The sequence below is a fragment of the Sprattus sprattus genome (assembly GCF_963457725.1).
Source record: "Sprattus sprattus genome assembly, chromosome: 14".
NCBI classification, from domain to species: Eukaryota; Metazoa; Chordata; class Actinopteri; order Clupeiformes; family Clupeidae; genus Sprattus; species Sprattus sprattus.
This window is the reverse complement of record NC_137912.1, coordinates 13,953,225-13,968,336: the sequence shown is the minus strand read 5'-3', so window position 1 is coordinate 13,968,336 and position 15,112 is coordinate 13,953,225. Positions and strand designations below refer to the sequence as shown.

The 15,112-nt window shown below is 46.1% G+C and overlaps 2 protein-coding genes across 2 annotated transcripts in view; one reads left to right on the top strand and one right to left on the bottom strand.

The window, feature by feature from the left end:
* The window catches only part of cog5 (component of oligomeric golgi complex 5), a gene marked incomplete at its 5' end in the record, with an annotated part of 82,447 nt that overhangs the window by 59,757 nt on the left and 7,578 nt on the right, over positions 1-15,112 (bottom strand). The window lies entirely within an intron of this gene.
* gpr22a (G protein-coupled receptor 22a) lies at positions 9,193-10,554 on the top strand (the record flags this gene model as incomplete). The annotated part of the gene is made up of 1 exon (XM_080851596.1): positions 9,193-10,554. One exon carries the CDS (start codon positions 9,193-9,195, stop codon positions 10,552-10,554), a length of 1,362 nt encoding a protein of 453 aa, XP_080707722.1.

Sequence of the window (15,112 nt, the reverse complement as noted above, 5' to 3'; positions counted from 1 at the left end):
CCCCGACAACATTTGAGGTCTGGAAGTCCGGTCTGGCACTGCTCCGTTGGGGAGAAATTATCAGAAGTTAGGATTCGGCCAGACCAATCAAAGTGTCAGGGCGGGCTTTATACGATGATGGACAGATGCTCAACAGTAACGTAATCAACTACGTCACCAACGCGTAAAATGTGGAGATATGTGTCTTGTTTTGACAGCGCATTAATTTTGAAAGAGGAACAGAGAAACACAATCAAGGCAATTGTTCGATCGAAAAGATGTTTTTGCGGTCCCTCCTACGGGATCCGGTAAAAGTTTAATGTATCAGCTGGCCAACGTTTGTTCCTGGTTCGCTTGAAACCAGCCCCATAGTCACAGCCCAATGGAGCAGTATCAGACTCATATTCTGACTAGAATTATGAGTACTAGTGCATTGCCCGTAGGAATGATGCATTCTGTAGTGTTAACAGACGTAGGTATAGCTGTTGGGTAGTGTAATAGCAAGACATATTTGCACTCCACATAGGTACAGGTTACACTGAAGTATTATTGTGATGCATGTTTCCTTTTCATTAAGAAATGTTTTAATGTTTATTTGAGCGTATTTCGTGGACTCCATAGCAACAGATGGGAAAGCAATGAACAATCTGAAAGCCTCCGATGCTTATCAATATTATCTACCATTTTATAGCGGTCTAGTACTCCACTCTTGCGTTGTGATTTTGATTGGCACCCAGCCGTTTATTCATACACTCTGACAGGTTTAATGAACACAGAGCAAAGGCGATCACACACAGTATCTTCGGAATGACAACCTCTCCCAGCCAGGGTAAATGCAGACTTAGGTTTATAATATTGCAATAATGAGAAAACAAAGTACACACGAATTATAACAGATACATCGGGACACTCATACATCGGAAAACCTCTCTCATTACGTCAGTAGATGCATGCCATGACCACATGGTCACTGGTCTAGGCTAACCGGCAACGTTGAATAGAAAGCTAACTCTTATACAAATACATCAAACTACAACATACTACTTAACATGGTAATGAGAGTTGGTTACATGCCAGGCCCATACGCATCAGCTCGGGAAACATCTATGGCGACGACTGTTCTATGACTATGACATAATTCACGTCGCTAAAATTCATGCGTTTTGCATATTCCATGAATAAGTGCTGTAATCACAGTTACATTTCAACCATGCTTATGAAATGAGTTTGCCAAGTTGTAAGTCGAATAAGTGCAGAAATGTACTGTAAAAATACGCTATACTAATAAACAATATGAATATTTTTGATGGATTATTATTCCCTGTCTGTTAGATGACTGTACAACTCTAGACATTACTTTGAAACTTAATATAAAGAAGCTTAAAAATAAACGAATAGATAAAATCAATCACTGTTTTAAGATTACCTGAGCAAAAGTCTGTATCTGTTCACCAAGAAGAATTTGAATGCGGACCTCCTTATCGTATCCAACGCTATTCTGAACTTTGAGTGAAGGCAGGATAGTTTTAATACCGCTACGCGTATATGTTCGATTGTGACGTCATTTTGGTGCACAGTGGGACTTGCTACGGGAAACGATAACCCATTAGTGCCTACGGGAAACGGTAAAATACAAATATCTCGCAAACTATGATTTCAAAAATCTTCAAAATCAAGGATGCACAGGTTCATGACATGCGTAAGCTACATGCGAAATCTCATAACTAACGTAACTACCGTCAGGGAGATACGCCCTAGACAGACTGACAGACACACAGAGATTCCTGGATTTATAGATAGATGACATTGTCAGGCTATTGAATTGAATTGAATTGAATTGAATTGAATTGAATTGAATTGAATTGAATTGAATTGAATTGAATTGAATTGAATTGAATTGAATTGAATTGAATTGAATTGAATTGAATTGAATTGAATTGAATTGAATTGAATTGAATTGAATTGAATTGAATTGAATTGAATTGAATTGAATTGAATTGAATTGAATTGAATTGAAGCACAGTGTGACATTAAATCCTGGCTGGTCTCCATCCACAGATCTTTCAGATAGTGTGTAACAATTTGCCTGTTTTAAAGCATGTAAGCAAAGCAAGCATAAAAAAGCAACTATTACTAGTTATCATCTTCAAGTTAAGTTTCATGTGATATGGTCATATGAAGGACAGACAAACACACTTGGCTTTCCAATAAGCCACCTAGCTATGTACTATGCAGTTCTGTAGTGTGGATCAGACCACCTCACAAACATGTAAGGTAATGTAAGGCTTAAAAGCACGACATTGCCAACTTTATTGCCAAAAGACATGAGTTAGCATACTAGCAAGCCTTTTATCAGTGCCAACTATGAAGTTGTTGGCCTTTTTATAGTTCCCCACTGCTGCTTTAAGCTTTTTGTTATGTATTTCTCAGTCTTCTTAGAGTGATCATCCTGTATCAATTCCCCATTTTTCTCCCTTCCTTCCATGCTCTGCTCTTCTCCAAATCCATCTCTCCCCTTAAAGACAGGGTAGGCACTGTTGGATAACGCTAGATTTTGAAAGTATAAAACCGAGAAAAATCTAATTTGCTTCCTTAAGGGCCTTCCTCCAAAGTCACTCCTCCAAAACAAATGAATGCACACTGCCTGACCAAAGGCCCTTGCTAAACCGGACTCTCCCCACTCCTGTTTTGGACGCTGTTTTGGAGTCATATTCGTGGAAACAGAGGACACTCGAACTGGGAGGATGATACAGTGGAGAACTTGGGGTTGACAGAAAAAGCAAATTGACTCGTTTCCATTGAAATAAGAACATAAAAATGTGGTTAGTTATTTATGTTAACTTTCTCATACACTGCAATATGAAGACCCACACATGTTTAATTAAGCAGGTCTACTTCTCTTAGATATTCAGACTGCGTTTGCTGTTAAAATCAGTTTCACTGATACGTTGTAAATGACTCATCAATGAACACATACGGCCAGAAAAACTGACAGGAAGAGTTGAGGTGCTTTTTACAGCCCTGCAACTGCCACGGATGACAGCATTTGATTTATTCATTGCTGTCAGGATGTAAAGAGAATTTCAATAAATATAACTAGAAAATGCTTGTGAAATACGCTGTCTACCATAGCTTTCAGCAGCGGGTGGTTTGATGGGTTCATTAGGTCGGATAGTGGGTTAAGGCACATCTACTTTTAGGCATTATTCCCAGTGAGAAATACGAAATGAAAGACAGGAAAGGACAGAGGGTGTTAAAGAGCAGATACGAGAAGACTACATCACCATGATCTCATTGGACTCAGTTCAAACACTCTGACCTGAAGGGCTGAAGCAACTAACCATCCCTCTGAACACATCACATCACACCTTCGTCAGCACACTGGTAAGGGGTATGTTGAGTCTTCTTCTCCCATAAGTGCCGTCTTCCATTATCTTGTGTTTCCGTCTCTTACTTCCCCATTCTATGTTTTTCCCCTCTCATCCTCTTTTACCCAACTCTTCCCTTTTCTCCTTCTTGAGCATGTGCCAATACGCACCCGGCCAGGAGCAGTCCTAAATAATTTGACTCAAGTGGAAGAGGCCATGGGAAGCCGTCCTAGAATCAGCGTGTGCATAGGGACTGCTGGAGTGGCAAGTTGATAATGGCCATCACCTTCGTGGATGGTGCTGACACGTTGAACTGCCTAATTAGGCAAGAGACGTGTGACAAGACAACCGTAGCATGAATATCACAAGGTGAATTAATAAGAAGAGCATGTGGCTTAAAACGATTAGTCTGGTCCTCTGTGTCTCTTCAATTTCAATCCACAGCCCTCCCCCTCTCATACAAGACTTATGGTTTTAACAGGCGACGATGGAAAATGGAAAAATCAACACTTAATGTCCCAGGTGACATAATGTATATTGAAGTAAAATATTTATGGTTCAAATTAAATATTAACCAGCTCTCTATGATCTACTATAGTCTATGAAGTTTAGGTTCCCAAACCTTAATCTTAATGCTGTCAACATTTATATCCTACATGGAAAAAATAACCCACAATGTGCTTTGGGGTATGGTTGTGCCAGTGAATCTAACTGCCTGGGGCCAGCTGCCCTAAGAATAAACAGCACATAAACAGTGGTTTAATTAACTATATGACAAGGGGCAGCAATTGAAAATACACAAGAAATAAAGAAATCAGTCAATTAAAAATAAAATATGAATGTTTCAGAAATAGCTGTAAAATGAATTGCAGTCCTGATGTAAAAACATAATATAATAATATAAAGGCTTGTTTAAAGGTCAGAAGGTTTTTAGCTAGGCAGAGGCATTTCCATTTATATTTCCAAGGTAACAGCACCTGGTCCTCTGGGGAGGGCAAACAAAGGGTTGGCATGGTGACTGTGTGTGAGAGTCCCCCCTACCTACAGTCAGACTTTTCTATCAGTATGCTCGGCATTTCCATTTCCATTTCAACGCACAAAAAACCCACACACAATAATGTACAAACATCAAGTGACAGCTTGCACCCCTGCCGTTTACATTTAGGCTAAAGCCATTAAAGCTCTGCTGACAGCTTCTGTGAGGTGCTGCAACCACCTGCTTTTCTTTACCTGTCGTGCTGTCATGTAAAAAGCAGCGGCTCCTCATGTGCTCTGTGTCACCTTACCATCATCCATGAATGAATTTATCCCTCCCTCCCTCTATTTCTCTCTCCCTCTTATTTTCTCTCTCCATCCCTCTCATTCTCTTTCTCCCTCATTCTCATACTCTCTCTCTCGCTCACTCATTCACTCTTATTCTCTGTTTCACTCACTCACTCTAATCCTCTCTCTCACTCACTCACTCACTCTAATTCTCTCTCTCGCTCACTCATTCACTCTTATTCTCTGTTTCACTCACTCACTCTAATCCTCTCTCTCACTCACTCACTCACTCTAATTCTCTCTCTCGCTCACTCACTCACACTCATTCCTGTTGACAGTAGACAGTGTGTATTAGGCATTGTTTGACCAGTACACCTATTACAGTCATAAATGAAGTAATCGATTCCAGGGGAACCAATACAGCTGGGAGGGAAGGTCAGAACACAGTAGTATGCTTTGGTAAGGAAAGGGTTAAGTCTACTGTGTGCAACCAATCAATCAACAGAGAGCAGCTATCATGTAGTCAGAGAGGGAGAGAGAGAGAGAGAGAGAAAGAAGCACACAATAGAAAGAGAGCAAAAGAGAGATAGGGAGGGTGGGATGCAGAGCAAGAGGATGGTGAGAGGGAGAGAGAGAGGGAGGGAGGAGAAGCAGAGCCAGACTGCCAGTGTTCGTCTGTGACACTCTTCACAAGAGAGAGAGAGAGAGAGAGAGAAAGAGAAAGAGAGAGAGAGAGAGGGAGAGAGAGGGACAGAGAGAGAGAGACTGCAAGGGTTCTCTCATTGCCCCACACCCACTGACAATCTGCCACCCGCTCTGAGACAGGAGACAAGAGAGAGAGAGAGAGAGAGAGAGAGAGAGAGAGAGAGAGAGGAGAGCAAGTGGGAGAGAGTGCAAGAAGAGGGAGAAGAGGAGGAGAGGGAGGGGAGGAGAGAGAGAGAGAGAGAGAAAGGGAGAGGAGAGCAAGTGGGAGAGAGCGCAAGAGGAGGGTGAAGAGGAGGAGAGGGAGGGGAGGAGAGAGAGGCTGCCAGAGAGAAAGCCTCTGCCGGAGCAACAGAGCCGGCAGAGCACTAGCGCGACTCCAGACCTCCACACAGTGATGCACTCCCGCTGCTGTCGGCCCCAGCACCAGCTCCAGCCCCGGCTCACGCTCCCGCTCGTTTCCCCCGAGACTGCCCTCTATCTGGGCCACGAAGCCACTCTGCCCCGCACCGCTGGGAACAAAGGAGCCGGACGACTTCAGCAGAGCCAGGTAACTCTTCTTTTTTCCCCCAAAAAGGACAGATGGAATGTAAAAACGGATTTGGCGACAAATAAAGTCACTTCTTAAAGTAGGTTCTTTACACCTCGCATATGGACAAAAGCGTCTGCTAAATGACTAAATGTAAATGTAGGGCGCTATAGGCTGTGTGTCTTATGCTGAGTAATCAGATGAATATGTCCTTTGAAGATTGGGGATTTGTGAGATGAAACCTGGATCTGTCCCTCTGTGGTGTCAAAAGTAGGCTAGAGCTGGAGTGTATTTGTATACGCTTGCACACTGCGAGTCAGTGTGTGCCGGACAATTTAAGTACACTAAATAAAAATCAAGGAGATTTACGAGAGTGTTATACGAGAGACTTGACTCTAAAAACAATTATTCTGGTTTGGCAGAGAGATGGAATATGACAGCCAGAAGAAACCCTGCACCTTCTCAATATTTACTATTATAGTAGAAAAAAAATGCTTTCATGTGTTCGATATAAATGCATGGCTCCCCTGGCAATGAATTAATCACTGTTAACTGCTTAAATATACAAGAACTCCTTCTGCAGAGGTGTTCTACCTGAGCCTATATCGCATCTGGCACTCGTCTCTGAGCTGAGAATGATAGTGTGAAATAAGTGTGTGTGTGTGTGTGTGTGTGTGTGTGTGTGTGTGTGTGTGTCACTGTGTGTGCATGAGTATGTACATGAGTATGCGCATGCATGTTTGTGTGCCTGTGTGTGTGTAGTACGTGGAGCTTGCGTGTGTGTGTATGTGAACTGGCAGGTGTGGGCAGTAGCACATATGAGAGCCTCTCAAAAGGGACGCCAGCTGCCTGCTCCTCCCGCCTGCCAATCACATGTGGAGTGCCAAAAACTCTCTCTCTGTGAAGGAGACGGAGGAGTGGATGCAGCACAGGGAGCACATCACGCTGCTTTAAAGACTTGTTTGCCGAGCGAGTGCATGAAAGAGACCACAGGGGAGGGAGACGAAGAGTGCATGATTACAGAAAGGCAGATGAAATAAATAAACAAACAAACTGCGTAGCAGGCCAGGCTGGTGGAAGTCGAGAGATAAGAGCTGTACTTGCCACAGATCCTCTGATGTGTAGATTATCAGAAACCAGCAGCCACTCCACATGTAAAACTTGTCACGTGAATTATGGCGTATAACACGCCGCTTCTGAGGTATTTTTAGATCAAAACCTGACAGAGGTGGATGACTGGGCACCTCTGATGCTTAACAGAAGTAGGACAGGATGGGAGGGATATGAGTCAGTTCTCCTCTCTCTCGTAACTCTTTTCAGGAGCCTGGAGTGTGACCTGCCTGGCGTTGGCCGTGGATGACGTGTGCCCATTTTCGTCTAGAGCTGGAGTGGGCAGTGCGTGCCATGCGACGAGCTGATTACTTCCTTTCTTGAGCTAATGACCTTCCTGAAAGGGAGTGTGTCTTCCCGCCCACGTGCAGCTGAGATGCACAAAGATCAGGCCCAGGCAGTGTGACAGCGAACCAGGTGGTGATCAAAGAGTCTCAAGCAGCTGGAAGGGAGTGGACAGACGTTGGACTTAACCAGCACCCGGTGACAAAGGCCGGGGAGAGAGAGAGAGAGAGAGAGAGGAACTGAGAGACACGGAGAGAAGGAGAGGCAGAGGGACACGGAGAGATTTCCCGAGAGATTGTTTCGATGATAGACCACATTAAAGGAAACGGAGTATAACTACTGGAGTAAAATGAACTGCAGCTCGTTGATATTGCACACAAATTATCTCCCACACACACAAAACACACACCAACGCTCCCTCAACCTTGACCATCCAGCAGATGAAAATCCCAGACGTGGAATACACACGCACACGCATGTGAGCGGCGGCTCTGAGGCAGGCTGCCGGCGCTGTCCCCGCTCGCTCCTTTAGGACACTTCTACAGAGACAAAAGGACAATAGGCCAGAGTGCATGAAGCACAAGAAAGGCTTTCATGTTGTCGACCACGTGGATGTTACAATGCACAGACCCTCCCACAGCTCTGCAGCAGGAGTAGCAGGGTCTCTGTGTGCATCAGTCACCCTCTGACAGACCCCGGATGGCCAAGGAATACAGTGTGTTTGCAACAACAAAGGCCAGATCATATCTTTGAGACCTTCACTACACAGGCACACCAACAATCACAGGGCTACTTTTTTTTTTTTCCTCTCACGAGGACCATATTTGTTTGGAACTCATCTTTTCTTCTCTCAGTGCCGTCCTATTACACTGAGGCTGGATGGAGCAAGAGTCCTAGCAGCTCCTCGGCCGGCTTGTGCTGCCTGACTAAAAGGAGTTGGTGGTGGATGAGCCCGACCTGCCAGGACTGCTCAGGCAGGAGTGGATGGTGACAGCAGGGAGAAGCCGACACGAGCATGGTGCACTCTTATGACATCCTGTCGGGACTACTCAGGAGCTGCTGCTGGCTCACGGGCTCCTGAGGAGGACTGGGGAGAGGGAGGGGTAAGTAACCCACGACTGTGCTTGTCTGTGTGTGCCTATTTAGTGTGTGTGTGTGTATTTTGTGTGTGTGTGTGTGTGTGTGTGTGTCTGTGTGTGTTTGTGTGTGTGTGTCTGTGTGTGTTTGTTTGTGTGTAGCAGCGTATGTATTTTGTGTATAATTGTCGATGTTGCTATGTCTGCTCTTAATTGGATGGTATCAGAAATGAAAAAGATTTGCTGAAAAGAGAGGAAAAAGGAAGCTTCCTCGCTTATGAGGATCCACACATCCCATGACAATGATTTTGCCTGAGTCAGTGCTTGAGGTTTGATCGAGTTTAAAAGGTCAAGATGCTGCCATCATGGCCTCCACGACCTTTCTTAACTATTCAACATGGCTCTATTACCCTCTATGGCTCTATTAAGACTGCACTTTGAGAGTAACATGCACTTCTGGGTTGTGTAACTGGGCAGACTTTAACCAAAAGAAATTGGATACATCTTTCTAAGAGGATTGCAGTCTGAATTCAAGAGACACAAAGGGAGAGAAGTATTTTTCTTCCCAGGCTAATAACTAGGAAACATGAGACTTCTTCCTTATCTTAAGCTAGCTCTTCAAATTATGAATCACACTCAGTCCTGCCTGTGGAGTAACTCAAGTATGTAAAAGCCAGACGAGGTATTTCACAATTAAATGAGAAGGCTTCTCTACCATGTCTACATTGGGGACATCCAAGTGTCCCAATTAGCAAGCAACTGCAGTGAACTTTTGCTGAGCAAGGGTGCAGCCAATGAACCAATGACGCAACCAAAACACCTTCCAACCCCTCTAACTTTTGTCCTAATTTTGTCCTCGTCATGTCCTTCCTACAGGAGAATGCATACCCCTCCTGTGCTGGAACTCCAAGCCACCATGAGCGACATCAACAACAACAATAACAACGTGACCGTCCTCGACAGCGCGGACCCATTGGACCAGGACATGGATGCAACCTTGCCCTACCCAGTCAGCTTCCAGGTGTCCCTGACCGGCTTCCTGATGCTGGAGATTGTGCTGGGCCTAAGTAGCAACCTCACAGTGCTGGTCCTCTACTGCATGAAGTCCAACTTGGTCAGCTCGGTCAGCAACATCGTCACCATGAACCTGCATGTGCTGGACGTGCTGGTATGCGTGGCTTGCATCCCGCTCACCATCGCTGTAGTGCTGCTGCCGCCTCAGGACAACGCAGCACTCGTCTGCTGCTTCCACGAGGCCAGCGTGTCATTCGCCAGCGTTGCCACGGCAGCCAACGTCTTGGCGATCACCCTGGACAGATATGACATCTCGGTGAGGCCGGCAAACCGTGTGCTGACAATGGGTCGTGCCGTGGCCCTGCTGGGCTCCATATGGGTGTTGTCCTTCCTCAGCTTCCTAGTGCCCTTCATGGAGGTGGGCTTCTTTATCCGGGGCAGGGACATTGAGGGGAACCAGACCCTGGAGTACGAGGAGGAGGACTTGTGGGCCAACCACTATGACACAGACCTGGGTCTCTACTACCACTTGCTGGCCCAGATCCCCATCTTCTTCTTCACGGCGGTGGTCATGCTGGTGACCTACTACAAGATCCTGCAGGCGCTCAACATTCGGATCGGCACGCGCTTCCACACCGCCGCACCTAAGAAGAAAGTGCGTGGCAAGAGCACAAAGGCAGCCGTTTCCATGACGACGCCAGGGGCAGCGTCGGCAGCCCAGCCCGAGTCCACTGACGCCTCGCAGAGCAGCGTACCACCACGGAACCCGCCGCTGGCCATGCGCACCTCAGTGGCAGTCATCATCGCCCTGCGGCGCGCCGTCAAGCGGCACCGGGAGAGACGGGAGCGGCAGCGGCGGGTCTTCCGCATGTCGCTGCTCATCATCTCCACCTTCCTGCTCTGCTGGACGCCCCTCACCGTGCTCAATGCTATCATCCTCAGCACCGGTCCCAGCGGCATGGCGGCCCGACTGCGTTTGGGCTTCCTGGTCATGGCCTACGGCACCACCATCTTCCACCCGCTGCTCTATGCCTTCACTAGGCAAAAGTTCCAGAAGGTGCTCAAGAGCAAGATGAAGAAGAGGGTGGTGTCCGTGGTGGAGGCTGAGCCAACACCCAACAACGTGGTCATCCACAACTCCTGGATCGACCCCAAACGGAACAAAAAGGTAACCTTCGAGGAGACTGAGGTCAGGCAAAAGTGTCTCTCGTCTGTGGACGTAGAGTGAACCATCGGACTTACACTGAACTCATGCTAAGGTCAATGATCCTTTATCAGTTTACCAATGCGCTGAAAAAGGGAAACCTCATATCCAAAGCAGACATGTGTATTAAAGTGTATTACCTGCACAGCGTGGAGCAAATAATTTAATACTATTTATTGTGATGGTGACTAGATGTCAAGGACAGTTCAAAGTGTGTACAGACTGCATGTGTTTTTTGTTATAGTGGTGAAATGAAATTGTGTAAATATAGGAATAATGTATAGCAGAGTACTTATACATCCATGTACAGACATAGAAAGAGAGGCCACGTGCTATTTGTCCTGTTTATAATGATTAAAACCTGAAACAGGTGGAAATACGTTCTGATATCCAGTTGTACTCTGTGCCAATTTTCCTCAGCTCCCGTCTTTCTCCCCCCTCCTTCCCTCCCTCTCTGTTTCTCTCTCTGGCAACAAGAGCACTTTGCAAATCACATAAAGCATCAAGCAGCCGTACTGGCGCAAGGATTTATAGAGCGTATCTCTTATCCCTATCCTGTCCTTCGAGAGCCCTCTGAATCTGCCCGTAAACTCTCAGAGTAAAGAATGGGGTTCAGGCTGAGGATGAAGATGGGGACAGGGAGAGGGTGGAGGGTGGCGCACAACAGTGGGAGACATCCTTTCAGACGGTTTAATAATTATCAGTAGCCCCATTCTTGGCCAAAAGGGAGCAGCCTACTTGCCCCTTTGGCTAATACTAATGTCGGAGTCAGTGTTACCCGTTTAACACCAAAGAAAGGGAGTTGTAGGAGACGTGAGTTTTGTCTCTTTGCGTTTATCATTGAATTCACCTGACTTGCCCTTTCCTGTTGCCCTTAACCTCTCCGGTATGCTTGAGAGCTCCACTCGCTCTAATCTCTGGCTGCCGCTCTACGAGGTTGGACGTGGATTGGGGGTCTGAGAGTCGGTGTCTGCTTCATTTCAAAATCACTCCTGGGGTTGTCTGGCAGGACGAATCAGACCCTTATCAGTTTTTATAGAGGCTCTAGGAAGGGGAAAGAGTCACATCACGCCGCTCTCTGGACGTGTGAGGGCAAAAAGGCGACCAGGGCTGCCCCGGCCAGGGGACAGTGAAGTGGTAATGAGTGGCTGGGTCATATCAGCACTTGCCCTTGGGATCCCAGGGGAGCCTGTGTCATTTATTTATTTTTAATTGTTTTGGTCCTGATATCGAGGGCCTGTGATATCAGATAATAACTGTTTAGCATGGTAGCCCATGCATCACCATGCTGACATTGGAAGGTCATGGATTTCTCAGCAGGGGTCATGGTGGTGGCGGTGCTGCGACGCGCACAGAATGTCAATGCACAAGCGCTGCTAAGTGTCCATCTCAACACTACTAACATGGTTGCAGAAACTCATAACAGTTGTAGTAGGCACAGACACTGAGGTGACCTTACAAAACACACACATATTTACCCACAGAGCAGATGTTGGTAGAGTGCACAACATGAAAAGCCCCAATGCTGCTGCTGCTGCTGCCACTATTACTACAACTACTACTTCTGCTGCTGCTGCCACTATTACTACAGCTACTACTGCTGCTGCTGTTGTTGCTACTACTTTAGCTGCTGCTACTAGTGCTGCTGCTGCTACTGCTACTACTGATTCTGTTTCTGCTACTGCTGCTGCTATTGCTGCTGCTGTTGCTGCTACTGCTACTACTACTACTGTTACTACCGCTGTTGCTACTGCTACTACTGCTGTTGCTACGGCTATTACTGCTGTTGCTACGGCTACTACTGCTGTTGGCACAGCTACTACTGCTGTTGGTACAGCTACTACTGCTGTTGGTACAGCTACTACTGCTGTTGCTACTGCTACTACTGCTGTCACTACTGCTACTAATTATTACTATTATTATAAATACAGTAACAACATCCTCCTCCATTCAGACAAAGCTATGGTTGACCAAAGGTCACCTACTGCTGATGGATGCTATCTCCCTGGGTTATCTAAGGTCAATCTGACGATGTGTTGTCCACAAGGCTTGAGGTTGTTATCAGCGTGACCTCTTCTAACAAAACCCCAGATAAGCGTGATTTCCAACTTGAGCATCCTGAACAATAAATCCATTCATTTTCGGGCTCACCCTCAATATACATTTCAGGATCATTACGGAGCCAGGTATTGGCACTTCTTCAAAAAGCCAGAACACCACAGTGCAGGTTTAAAAGATGATGAAGAACCCATCGGACAGTTCATCAAATGCCAGGCTAATAGCAGAGAGGGAAGGAGTGAGTTTGTGTGAAGCACAGGCTACGTGCTGGAGCTGCCTGTCCTTTTATGCAGCGAGTGACTAATGCATGTGCATCCACAAATTGCGCTCCTGTCTACTATTTACAGGCACATGAGTAATGTGGTAAGAATATCTACAGGGAACGGGTCAGACTGCTCATCCTCCTATAAAAGATATGTAACAGTGGAGGATGATACAGTGGAGGATGCGTTACCTGCTCTTCCGGAACTGGAGGTGAATCACGCTCCGTGTCTTAGAGTGGTCATTTTTAAAAGATGTATCTCTCTAGGTCCACGAACCCAGTGCTGTATCAAACATCATCAGATTTCCCTTTGCAGCAACACCAGAGGGTTCTGGGGCTAAGCAGTGGGGGGGCGTGAGGCCCCTCGCAATCTCTCCGGGCCTTTCACGAGGCTCAAGTGAAGGGGGTTATGGATGTCGGGGGATTTCTCAGATGCCTGCGCTGTTACACAAAGTTTAGTCACATGGGAGGAGGAACGGGACCCTGGAGGGTGCCTCGGACTCTGTCGATGGGGTGATATGCTAGTGATGAAGGGGCCTTTCATTGCCATGGTTGGGAAACAGCCTGCAGATGTTCCGTGCTAGCTGGCGGACACAATGCTGATTGTAAGTGGTGAGGCGATGGGTGGCCCACCAGTCAAGGAAAAGGTACTACTAGAAAGGGGTGTGTGTCTGAGGTGTCTGTGAGTATAAAGTCAAGTGCAACCTAGAGAGTAAAAGCCAGACCAGTGATCTTCATTCACAGCAGTTATATAACAGCACTATAATGAAATTGCATCACTCTGTCAGAAGCCTTCCACTGATTATGGTGGACAACAAGAAGAAAGAAAGACATAGGCCAAAACACTGCAGCCCAGCTCAACTACTGCTATCTGTCCAGGCATACATCTCACTCCGCATCACCTAATTCCATTTCCTGTAAAGGAAACAGCTCCAATTAGAAGCCCTGCAAGTGTATTCTTTCAGATTGAATATATAACCTATGACTGCCATTGCCACCTCTCTCCGAAATAAACTGCAAAGGTTTTCATTAAGACTGCCAGTGCCATTGCATGTCAGAGAGACAGTTATGTGAGCCTCTTCTCGTTCCAACACTACTCGAGTGACACCTCAGAAGCACCTGCTCATGACAAGACCACAGGGGGAAAAAGAAGATGAAACCTATTAAAAGAATGAGAAGGAGAAAACCAAAGAAAATGCCCCCCAACCTTTCACACCGACTAAGGCTCACTCATCTCTCATCTCATTCCGTTTTTGACTCCGGGAAGAGCACTGAGCCAAGGTTCTCTGACAATATGGCATGTTGTCTCAGAGCAACTCCGCCTGTCACTTCGGCTACTGTGACTGACAGTTCCATCAAACACACAAGGGACTAGAAAAAGCTTTTTTTTTCTTCTGTGTCTTTCTTTCAAGGTTTTGATAACGATTTCCTCAGACATTCAAATGCTACAATTCAATCGAGATCTGACTTTCAGAAAAAGAGAGCAGTAATAGAACAAGACAAACAGACTGATTCAGTAATCGATGAAGATAGGCTATATAGTCACCAGCTCATGGATGAAGAACTCCATCAAGCTTCAATGTATTTCTCAACTGACAAATAGGATGGGGAAAAGGCAGGAGGAATCGTAATTTTACGGATGTCTGATGGAGAGAGCAGATTACAGAAAGCTCCTTTTACATATCAGATGTCCATGCACACTGATACAATCAATGGTCTGGAAACTACAAGGGAAAGACAGACAGATAAACAGGGAAAGCGACAGAGACAACCAGACAGACAGACAGACAGGGAGAGAGAGAGAGAGAGAGAGTGACAGAGAGAGAGGCAGACAGAGGAATCACTTTCAGTTCCCAGGCTTCACAACAGCTTGACCAACAGTTTGATGTAGCTGTTCCTTCTCCTTTTTTAAAAATCTTTCCCTTCAGCCTCTTCCTCTTCTGAACCCAGTTATCCTTTCTGCTTTATTTGCTTATCCCCATGGCGAGTATTGTGTCTGTGCCACTTGAAGTCCCCGTGCTTGACATTGATCTGGCTTTGATTCGCCCTCAACAATAACCGGCCATTCTCTGCTGTGTGTCGCTGTCACCGACATGGACCCTGCCACAGTATCCACTTCAATCATGTTATTGTATCTGACAGGCATCAGAGGCGTGTGGGCACACACACACACACACACACACACACCTTCCTATTACAGGCGTCCTTCCCTCATTTTACTGCTTCAGGTCGTTCCTCCACTGTCACAAACCCTGAGACACA